At 35.5% G+C, this 12,423-nt stretch overlaps 1 protein-coding gene across 1 annotated transcript; it reads right to left on the bottom strand.

The window, feature by feature from the left end:
* Window positions 1-294: 294 nt before the first annotated feature.
* On the bottom strand, window positions 295-11,691 carry LOC137395994 (transmembrane emp24 domain-containing protein eca-like). Its single transcript, XM_068082272.1, has 5 exons — window positions 11,495-11,691; window positions 9,234-9,349; window positions 7,408-7,512; window positions 7,178-7,324; window positions 295-544 (listed from the first exon to the last, which is right to left on the bottom strand). The coding sequence occupies exons 1-5, from the start codon at window positions 11,649-11,651 to the stop codon at window positions 395-397; spliced, it is 675 nt and encodes a 224-aa protein (XP_067938373.1). The 5' UTR covers window positions 11,652-11,691; the 3' UTR covers window positions 295-394.
* Window positions 11,692-12,423: the final 732 nt, after the last annotated feature.

The raw sequence follows: 12,423 nt of genomic DNA, 5'->3' as shown, positions 1-12,423 counted from the left end.
ATTATAAAAAAAGTGCATTAAATGGCAACCATAATTGAACTTTTCTCAAGTCGACTTAGCAATTGAGTATGATCACTATTGAAAAATTTAATGATCAATGCTCATACTTGCTACAGTTGACATGTGGTTTTATTCAAGTTTGTGATTGTGGTATATACAGATCATTGGAGCAAATCTCTTTTTATCGCATCAATCAAACACTCTGGGACAAGGTGTTGGAATTACACTCACTTCTATCAGCGTAACATTAACAGAATCGATACAACTTGATGAGACTTTTTAATAAGAACAATAATTAGTTAGTTAAAATAATTTATTTAAACAGAGAAAAATGGAAAGATGTTGCTAAGAGACATGTTGCTAGTGTATGACACAAATTTAAGGAGATTTGAAGTTACACTAGCTTCTTTGCCTCAAAGAATCCCTTGAGATGTCTCATCTGCCAGAAGCCCGTAAGGAGAAGGACACAGGTCTGTGCCAGAGCCCAGTAGAGCACTCGTTGGTTGGTGCTCTCACTTGTCTGTCTGAATCGCTCCTCACGAAGCTGCAATTAGAGTCATCCATCTATCATGATTTTAACATAATATTTCGTGAGATGACTACAAACGTCTATCAACTAATAGATAGATCTTAAAAATCAAAGTCATTAGCTTGCTAGAAAACCAAGCACATTCCGGATTGCTTCATAATGATACTATCGCTGATATGATCTGAATATGATGTTTTTGCAGGCAATATAACGATAGGATTAGACAAATGATTGAACATGACCAAAGTTCACACTATATACATTGAACATGTAACTGTACTACACACTATATAGCTGTACTACACACTATATAGCTGTACTACACACTATATAGCTGTACTACACACTATATAGCTGTACTACACACTAAATAGCTGTACTACACACTATATAGCTGTACTACACACTATATAGCTGTACTACACACTATATAGCTGTACTACACACTATATAACTGTACTACACACTTTATACCCTACAGGATGAATTTATTCGCGGAGTTATAATTCGCGAAAATTGTCTTTTCATGCATATTCGCGAATGAATTTATTCGCGGCTGAAAACTGCCACTCTCTAGGAAAAGTTAACTATATTGCGGCTAGTAATAGAGTTATTCCTACGCATGCGCACACCGCGTGTTCCGGATTATATTTAGCATACAACTGCAAGGCAATCATGCTAAGCTACAGTAAACAATTTTTGCTGCGTCCAGAGGTTATCACGAATATTCATCGCTTTGGAGGCCTTTGATAAGCCAACAACTTGTGGTAAGTGATGAGTTTTTCACATTTACTAAATTAGTTGAATTTTACTTTGGTTCTTCGGTAAAACGCAGTACTTATTTTTTCCATCCTTACCGCTTCATTATTTGTTTTAGTGTGAGAGAGAGATTTTTCATCATACACCGAAGAACAATGATTGCAAGGGTGGTAGATGCCATTTTTAGAAGATCACCAATCATTCAGGGAGGTCTGGAAATTGAGGTTGAAGTGACCGCAGCTACTTACGAGAAGAATATATCTGTTTTTAGAAAAGGAACAAAAACGCCTTTACGAGCACAAATCTTTGGCCAACCGGCAGAACTTTGCAATAGTAAGCCACGAGGAGAGTTCTGATGATATCTTCCTTACCAGCCATGTAGTAGCGAGAGAATAGCCTTCAACATCTACCCAAGACAGTGACAGCGACAGAGCTGCTATTACCCAAATAACTAGTCAGAAAGCACCATTACACGCTAGTATTCACATATCAAGAGTACCAGTTTAATTTTATTGCTAGACAACGGCCATATGGACTAAACTGTTTATATTTACTCCATTCATCATTTGTAAAATTTTATTTGTATTTGAAATATTTTATTTGTACACTAAAGTTTGTAATAAATTATAATATCTATACATGAAATAAAATATATAATTTAATCATGTTTGCTGCAGCGATATCAAGGAGTTGTAGTCGATGAAGGGGTCTAGGTTGACTGGTTGCTTCTCTGCCAATATTCCTGCCTCGATGAATATTACTACTGGTCTCTAGTTTTCGTAATCGGAGTAGGTTGTTTCATTCTCAATCTGCAGTAAACACAAAAAAGAAAAAATATTAACGAGTGTTAAGGAAGTACAAAAGCAATAGCTGAAGTATTTAATGAAAGCGATCAGTTTTTAAACAAAAGAATTAACTAATGCAGTTGATTATGAAAAAACGTATCTGCACTGCAAATCAAAATACATACCATAATGTCCAGATCAGAATCACAATCGTCCTCGACTTCGGTATTAGAAATTGATGGAGTTGATTTTAATGTAAAAAGACTAGGAGAGCTTTTTTGCGATGCTGAAGCCATGCCGAATAACTTGTGAAAACCTTGAATAATTTTATAAAGTTAGACGCAATGGCAATAAAGCTCGAAGCCTGGCAATGATTTTAAAGAAGTTTTGGAACTCGGCTACGTTTAGTACTTCTGCCTAGCGGCTATTCTCGCGATGACGCCATTCTGCATATCTTGTGGCAACCTAGAATAATTTTGTAAATAAATGTGACGCATTGGCAATGATGTTAGTTCAAAGCTCAGGCAATGACTTTAAAAATGTTTTGGAACTCAATTACGTTTAGTATTTATATTAAAAACTAGGCTAGCGACTAGTTTTCAATTTGATGCAGTAGTTATTTTTTCTTGTGATTAAAAATAGAACTAATTATTCACGGAATTTAATAATTCGTGGGATTGACTGTTCGCGAAATCGCGAATTTTTATGAACAACGAATATTTTCATCCTGTAGGGTATATACAGTGCACCCTCAAGATATGATTACCCTGATATACGAATTTTTCACCTTACGAAGTCAAACATTGTGATATCTTCACCTCGCTATACGAATTTTATTTCACCATACGATTTTGAGAAAGGTTTCGCCCGAGTTAAAATTTGGCGGTCGGTGTGCTCATAACGCACGTCGAAATAAAAAAGAACGAAATATAGTTTGCCGAAAACATTTTCAGAACGTTTAAAAGAGACACGATGATCGACTTCTCTCATGTCAGCATGGAAAATTTCGTGTAAAATACACAAGCGAGAGCAAATACAGTGAAACATGGATAACTCGCCCTCGGATATAGCGAACACATGGTTAACTCGACTGGATTTGCTTGGTCCGTTCCCAAGCAATGATAAATGGCTCTATATAACTCGAACTCAACACTGTTATAACGAACTGTTTTTTGCCCAACGGCTACCGAAACGGTTGCTATCGCTTTAGAAAATCACTTTATTCCAAGCTATAGAGGTAAACCTCAACTTTTCGTAATTCATAAACGTCGTTATTACCTCCATCGGCAAAATATTTTTGTCAACGACTTTTCTAAAGGTTTGGTGAAATTTGATTTATTCTGCTATATGATGAATAGCACGGGCTAGCCGGGTCACGCGCGCAAGGATTTTCGCCACGCACATACAAAACAAAAACAGCATGTTGTTTTTGTTTTGTATTTGCGTGGCGAAAATCCTTGAGTGCGTGACCCGGCTAGCCCGTGATCAATAGTTTTCCGACGTTGATTCCGTGTTGAATCAACGTCGGAATGTTGAATGTTTAAAACGTCTTAAAAATTGTAAGTAATTAAACGTATACGTTGTCTTAGCTAAAAAAAACTATTCATCGTTTGACCTAAACACAGAATACGTGTGTACATTCAATAAGTATCCATTCAAAAAGCGTGAGTGATATACAATGTACCGTAAAACCTCGTAAAACTTTTAATTGAACTGCCTCGGAGTGTTGCTCTTAACGAATCCCAGGTAAAGTGGGGGTAAAGTAGGGTAATCTTTGCATAAACTTCAAAGAAAAACAGCAAAATTGATCGCGGGTAAAACGCTCAAAAGAAAAAGATATCTTTTCTTTTGAGCATTTCAGCAACGATCAAGTTTTGCCAATGTCGATCTAAAAAACGTCCTGGCAATAATATCACCTCAAACAACAAACCAATCTCAAGTGATAGAAAAATCTCTATACTTTTTGATAAAAACGTTTTAAGCTTTACATTAGAAGCATTAAATTTGAAACAAGTCATTTGTGCTTTTGATTTATATTATAGTTTGTATATGTACATGTATCTACTAATAAATAAGTAAATACATGGACTTGTGACAGTGCTCTGATAACTTGAACGCTCTGATAATTCGAACACTTTTGCTCGGTCCCTTGAAGTTTGAGTTATCCGAGTTTCACTGTATTCATTTGTAGCGTTATTATCATATCTTTTACTATAAACTTTTAAGTCAGCATACGTATATAACTATAAATATCTACATTTAATTCGTTAGCTATGGAATCTGAGACCGATACAAACGTTACAAAACGAAGGAAAAATGATTTCTATGTCAACAAAGTTGGATGTCGTAAATAAGAAAGCACCCGTATTATTAACATTGTCAAGGAATATGATCGCAACCAATTAGCATTTGCAATTATTATTAAAACAAGAACTCCATTAAAGCAAGCACAAGAAAGAGCTTCCGACTGAAGATTTGAAGGAGCTAGGTCATGCACACGATCAGCATTCAAAAGGAGCAACCATTTAGTAAAGGCGAGGAAGTAGAAGATACAGAAAACCCCACATTGGGCAGAAATATTTCAAGTGTTTAATTTGCTGATGTGGACTGGTACATTAAAACAATGCATGTATAATATATATTATTTATCTCTTGTGTAGATTGTTTTTCATATTTGATTTGTTTCCTTTTGATTTTGTTTTATTTTCTTGTTTAACCATGTCTTTGCAGGCGGGCTTGTTATCTCCTACGTGAATACAATTCACCGTATGTATGTAACTCATATAACTAGCTACTCAAAATAGTTGACGCATTTACATTACTTCCTGAAACTTGTTAAAGCCCTTTCCTCTAGGGTATAAATATGTACAAACTTTTTACGTATGGTTACATTGATTCTTGTGCACATTCCATACAAGAAAAACTACTGTAGCACCTTCTCTGTATCCTTCTACAAGTTTTAGCTAGCTAACAGTTTTCTTCATTGCACCAGCAATTTCTTTCTTTTAACCCAGAAGAAAAATTGGACAGGACTAAACAACCTTCTTTAGCCTGCTAAAAATTCCATTTTATTACGTATTAAATTAATCTTCAAGTGTACAGCAACATAATTAGCATTGATACCCATTTGCCTCCTCTCTGCTTTATTCGCTACAATATACCAGCTAAAGTCACGTTACTCCAAAGGTATGTACATCCTGTATAGTAAATAAAATTTCATTTTTCTTTTCGGTAGCCATTAAATGGTCAGGTGTGTGAGAGGTCGCTTTCGATAACTGCATCGCTCGGTCTTATTGAATTCTGGTTGAAAAAGGTTTCAACCAGACACGCTAAATTTTATAATGAAAGTGAAGACAGAAACTTATGAAGGATAAAATTTCGTGATAACTGTTGAAATTCATTAAAATAGTTCAAAATACATACTAAAACTGGGTTTTAAGGGTGAGTTGGGCAAGCTAAACTGATTTGAAGTGAATTCAACGTTTATGTTATGCGTACCTTTTGAAGGTAAGAACTTGTTACCGTACAATCTGCATTTGGTACACAGATTACAATTTTACAGTATTGCAGATTATAATCACTAGGTGCACTTAACACAATGCAGCAACTGTAGAGAACTATAGTTACTAAAATTAACATACTATTTTGTTACTAATATTCAATATGTACAGCATTTTTATAAAATTTTGGACGATTTTTACCTTCTTTTTCTGTCATTGTTTAATTACAATGGTTTCTATATCCCGACATACGATTTTTCCGCTATACGATGCCAGCCTTGGAACGGATTAACATCGTATCTCGAGGGTGCACTGTACAGTCAAACATGGATAAATCAAACTTCACGGGACCGAGCAAAAGTGTTCGAGTTATCAGAGCATTCAAGTCATCAGAGCACTGTCACAAGTCCATGTATTTATTAGTAGATATATGTACATATACAAACTATAATAGAAATTAAAAGCATAAATGGCTTGTTTTAAATTAAATGCTTCCAATGTAAAGTTTAAAGAATATTTATCAAAAAGTATAGATTTTTTTATCACTTGAGATTGGTTTGTTGTTTGAGGTGATATTATTGCCGGGACGTTTTTATATTAAAATCGGCAAAACTTGATCGCTGTTGAAATGCTCAGAAGAAAAGAGATATTTTTTCTCTGAGTTTTTTAACCAAGATCAATTTTGCCAATTTTTCTTGAAATTTATGCGAAGGTTACCTCACTTGTCCTTGCTTCCAAGGGGCCATCGCTAAGCAAATGTTTGGTAAAAATCAAATTTCACCAAACCTTTAGAAAAGTCGTTGACAAAAATATTTTGCCGATGATGGTAATAACGAAGCCTATGAACTACGAAAAATTGAGGTTTACCTCTATGGCTTGGAATAAAGCGATTTTCTAAAGCGATAACAACCGTTTCGGTAGCCTTTGGGCAGAAAACTGTTCGAGTTAACAGAGTTGAGGTCGAGTTATCTAAAGCAATTTATCATTACGTGAGAGCAGACCAAAAAACCATTTGAGTTAACCATGTGTTCGAGCTATCCGAGGGCGAGTTATCCATGTTTGACTGTATATTGAACTGGTAACTGTACTAACAGCTAATGACGCACAAAGAGCACCATAAAAAGGAAAGCCAAGTCAAATATTTTTTACCGAAATACTGGCAATCCACTTGAATACGACAGAACAACTTTTTAGAATGAACTTATTAGGATATAACCAAATCGAAGTTATCAAACTCAACCTAAACTGCAACACTGAGTGGTGAATTGTACTGATATTTTTTTTAATATTTTGCACAAATTAGCAATTTTAAAGATACCTGCATGTGTTGTAAAATGGTCCAATAAGGTGCAAGCTCAAAGACAATTGTAACAAATTTTGGTCTCTCCGTGCCACATGCAAATAACATTGCCTCAATGACAATCTCATCAATTCTAGTAAGGTTAAAACATGAGCAATGCAAGAAGAGTAGAAAGAATTGGTGGCCATTGAAAGCAGGCGGTAAACAGATGAGTGTCTGCATCAGACCTGTTGCTATGTGTAGCCAAAGCTGGAAAGCAAAGAGAAACGCAGAGTGAGTGGGAACAGTATAATCACAAACATACCCGCTGGTAATTCTGCTCTTTTTGTATTTGGTCAACCTGATCGAGGAGCTGCCTTACTCGAAGTTGAAGCTCTGTCAGCTTTTCTTTATTAGCAATATCCTGATAATCAATGGCATGGTCTCCGACCTGTATGTCTAAGTGCACCCTCTGCAAATCATATGAAGGGTTTCACAGAGTGCCTCTGTCACCAGCTGCAAACGTTCTATAAATCATGCATAATCGACACTCACCAGCTTTCCACCACCAAACCAAGCTGTAGAGTTTGAATGCAGACAGATCTGATGTTCACCGGGAGTGTGTGATGTGAATGTGAACCTACCCTCAGCGGCGTACATCTACAAGTTTATCTCAGGCTATAGACTATATGCTCTCAGGCTATAGACAATATAATTTATACTTTCAAAAGCCTAAATCTCGCTCTCAGCTAGAGAACGGTTTTCAGCCTAAACGGTTTTCTCAAAAGTGCAAGCAAAGCGCATGATTAAGTAAGTACATGGTTGAATCTGTGCCTCTCTCGCTAGTTGTTGTGCAGCCTTTATCCAGTCATGGAAAAATCGACTCACCAGCTGGCGACTGAGATTAGGACATAACCAAACAATTTAAGTTTATTGTCGATGAGGCTTTCGGTGGCCGAGCTTACTTAATAACAAACTAATATTGGAGTCAGATATATAATACATGTGTATTGTTTGGCCTAACAAAATAATACGTATGTAAAATTGCTATGGACAAGTACGGATCGTATGGAGCTCTTACCTTCGAGATGGACATATAACATAAACTCTGAATTCAACTTAAATGAAGTTAGCTTACTAAACACACACTTGAAGCTAAGTTTTTGTATGTATTTTACTTAACTAAACTTTAATTTTGTCATCATCTTAATCTTTATTACCTGCTTCCGGTTTTGTTTTTACTATAACTTATAATGAATAATGCTGAACTAAGAGAGAGCGAGCATTGTATCTCTTTCAGGTGTTGCCGAAGAGACTCCAGCAAATAACATATCAGCATATTCATTATTCCGACATATTCAGCGCACGGACCGCCAAATTGGCAATTCAGAAGACATTTTGGTTGATGTCGTATGACGAAAGAAATGCTGCATGAAGGGGATGGAAAAACCATAAAACAGGGAAGTCATAGGGAAATAAAACAGTAGCACCTAATATTTTTTGCAAGTAATGGCATTCTTCAAACAGTAACCGCAAAATAGTTTACCGAAAGTTTACCGAAAATAGTTACCGAAAGTTTCTCTAGTAACTTTAATAGGGCTACTATAACTACTAGTTATAATATTAATGATGCCAGTGAGTTTAATACTCCTACCAGTTTTGTGGTTGGGACAGTGAGGAGAAATGAGACTTTGCACATCTAGAAACTGACATAAGGTCTAATGCTATTGTTAGATCTACAACCACAGTATAAATCTATTAGGATAATACCTGTGTATATACATGTATAAATGGTTTTTATTAAGAGCAAGCCCAACAAAAACCGCTTCTAAAGCACTTTCAACAGATTCTCATATTTTCCGTGCATTTTAGTTTTGGACACATTTTTGAAGCTCTTCCGCAGAACTTCAAGTCTACTCAAAATCCTAACTTGGAAGATTGAAAAAGCTTACCAGCTTATCATAGAATGAAAATTTGTTGAATGGAAAAATGGTCGATGAAGTTTTCTTTATTTAATGCTATGTCCGCCAATATATAAATAGAACTTTGAAAAAATAAACTCTGTTTCCAGCAATCTAACATGTAGACGACGAAGCATAGAATCTGCTTAGACAACACTCACAAAGAGCAGACAGACATTTTTTGTTGAATTTTTAAGACGAGTGTCATCAAATCAAGACACAGCTGCCAACAAGTTTGCTGATACCCTAGATAGCTGTATCTTTCCAAGAGGGTCATTAACTTGCACATGCATGCCGAAACTCCAAGCAGGCTGGTCATAGAATGCATTCTTTTCCTCCTGCCACTCCTGGATTTTATACCTTGCTACAGAGAAGACACAGAAATATTGTACACCGGGAGAGACCAGTCTAGTACATTACCCTTGATAGAAGTTCTTGGTCATCAGGGTCTTGCACCTGCACTAACATTCCGAGTCCAACCAAAGTAGGCACAAATGCATTTTTTTGTTCATCAAACATCTCCACCTTGTAATTACCTAAAAAAATTGTTAGACATGTATAAAGGCTGAGAGTTAATTGTAAGCCATTCTCAACCATTGATAATATACTAGCCACTTGGACATGCGGTAAAAACAAAGTAAGTGCCGTAACAACTAAAAACCTAATTGATCATAACAATACAATGGTAACTTTTGAGCTATATAGTGTTCAAGTTCAGCATGTACAAATGCTAAAGCAAACTGTAACGTCATCACTTGAAGCAAAAGACATGTATGTATGCGCAGACCTAACCCATGGTGTATTGAAACAATCTACAAATAGGTCCAGTTAAGTACTCATTGTCAGTAAAATCCAACTAGATATTTGTTTGTTGTAAAAATAAGCTACATCCATCAAACTATCTGCTACTGCTGGGAAGACCTGACCAGATGCATATTTACAAGTATTTGTCATGGCAAAATTTAAAATAGGAATACTGCGTAATCATAATTGCAGTTGACATTGCTGTGTTTAACAACTCGATCAAAATAATAAAACACTTGCTTGAAGTTCAATGTACTAGTAGGCACATATTCTTTTCAAAGCTAAGCAGGCCTAACTTCCCGATATGTATTTCTTTATGGCACTGCGAAAGCTGCAAAACACTGTAGTATTGCATCACTATTTACACGCTTTCTATTGAACAGAGACGCCATTGATTTGGAGTGCTTCGGCAAATGGCAATGTAATGAATGACAACAGAGCCTTTAAAATAGCACTCCTCTCAAGCATTTGATCTTGCTCATTAACAATACCTATCGTAAAAAACTGTGAATTTCGTTCTGGGAAAAAAGTTTACTGTGTCCCAAGCAATTTGATCCATCCATTATACTTCAACACATAAATAAACAAAAAGCTTCACAATATTTTGTTTTCTTAAATGGATAAAAAAGTTCAAAGATCCATTTGCTAATTGGCCACAAAAGTTATAATGGCATTTTAGTTTTGGCTGATTATAACATCTAATGAGCATCAAAGTGAGGTAACCTAAACAAATTTATGTATAATAAACTTATTATATAGCCTATATGATGTAGCCATAGCCATAACAAATTTATCATGAATTCAAACTTCTATAACACATTTGAAATAAGTCTGGTACAAAGGTTACACACACTAGAAGAATTTTTACATCTTCCCTAGCCAATGAGCCAATTTAACTACATGAAGTGATATAGGAGAGTCATTGCTATGAAGCGAAACATGTACATGTTAAGTAAGAGAAATGCATATCAATCAACAGTGCGAACTTTCAATTCATATTGCTCAAAATGTAATTTTGATCTTAACCGTAATATATTCCTTTTTGATTTGTTTTTAAGCTAAAAAGCAAACGAAGACATCAAATTATCAGTGAAACCTTCTGCCCCTAACAGGCACAAAATTTCAAAATATTTAATTACAAGTCTTGATACAGTTGATTCAGTCGAGACAGGTCAAATGTTATTCTTGCCAATATTCTGGTATGAAGCATTTATAAAAAAAATTATGTTCCTTGTATACATCAGTTTTATGTTATGCATGCGCCTAAACTCAACAATTAATGCTACCAACAATTTTGAATAATTAAAAAGATCATTCAACAACTTTGAACATGTAACTTCATTGGTCGATATATAACCAGCACGTGCATAATTGAAAAATATCCATTTTTAAAGAAAAAAGGATGGACGGGCACGTTTGGCCCATGAAGTCACATCCACACGCTGTCTTCCTAAACGCTGAGGACCTAAAACCTTCGACCTTGATAACTGCCACTTCGGCAGTTGACTCGTTGCAGAGATTAACAATTAAAAGCTAAAGCAAACATTGAGTCTATTTTTAAATATTTAATTTCCAAAAAAAAGTCTTTTAATAATACCTCTAAATCGACCAAGCTAACCATATTTTCAAGGGTGTCGAATGGTCCTTTTCTATTTTTGTCAATAAAAAGAATTCGTGCAATTGCAGGCTTATCGTTAGTCATTAAAGAGCCGTGTGATGGAATGCACATTACAGGTAATTGGCATAATGATCCAGACTCCTTCAGATCATTTTGAACTTGTTGATTTAGGCAAAATCTGAAGTTTTACGCAGCAATACTATTATTTACTAAGCGTGATTCTTACGTTAGCGTGAGTGAACAAGTAAGAGTTAATCACCTGTAACCATTGTTTGTTCAGGAATCTCCTCAATAAAACATTTCTTTTCCGTTTCTTGTATGTGAAAATACAGAGATGAAACACTAGACAAGCTACATAACAAAAAAATAAGTTTCGATAACATTATAGAATTTGACATTTTAGAAGCGTGCCACATCACCGTCGCCGTTAACAGTGTTCGAACGGCTGGTATTTTACTCTCCTCAAGTCCGCCAGTATCTCCTCAATATTACAATTGAAAGTACTATTTTTAGTTACATGTTAACTTCAAATATCGTTAAATAATAAAGCGTTTAATTAATTTTGTGTGCAGTTATATTTTTGGACTATGCAATTATTGTGAGAGGATATTAAATGTTGACTTTCACGTACAATGTTTATAGCCTTCGATCCAAGTTTTACGTTGCTCTACAAAACTTGGCCAGGGTTCTGAGATAGCCTAAAAAACTTCCAAGTTATAACCGCGATAAATGTTTTTGCAACGCATTTTGTACTAGCTTTCGAATATGAAAACTGATGGGTTTGTTAGAATAATTTGATATTCAGAAGTAATTGCAAAAATAACACACTGTAATTTTTCATATTCTCTAACGCCTTCGGCTTTTATAATAAAATACCCACTTGGAAATCTACGATTTCAAGACGTACATTGTACCGTATCATTGGATGTTTTGCAGTTGTCCTCTCGTAAACCTTCGGCTTCGCGCTACTCTCTCGTCTTTATCCAATGACGCCATACGTAGGTGCCATATTTTATTCAGCCTTTATCAGGACTAACTTCATCTGCACAATCTGAGATGCTGTTTGCTGCTCTATTTTAAACACAACATTGAAAGATTTTGCTCCCATTTTTCCAGTTAAATCATTGGCTTCTCATTTTTTACAATCGAGTAAATCGGTGATCTCTGATTGCCCACTTGATTATGAAG

This window comes from Watersipora subatra, chromosome 1 (genome assembly GCF_963576615.1).
Source record: "Watersipora subatra chromosome 1, tzWatSuba1.1, whole genome shotgun sequence".
NCBI classification, from domain to species: Eukaryota; Metazoa; Bryozoa; class Gymnolaemata; order Cheilostomatida; family Watersiporidae; genus Watersipora; species Watersipora subatra.
This window is presented reverse-complemented; position numbering and strand designations above follow the sequence as displayed.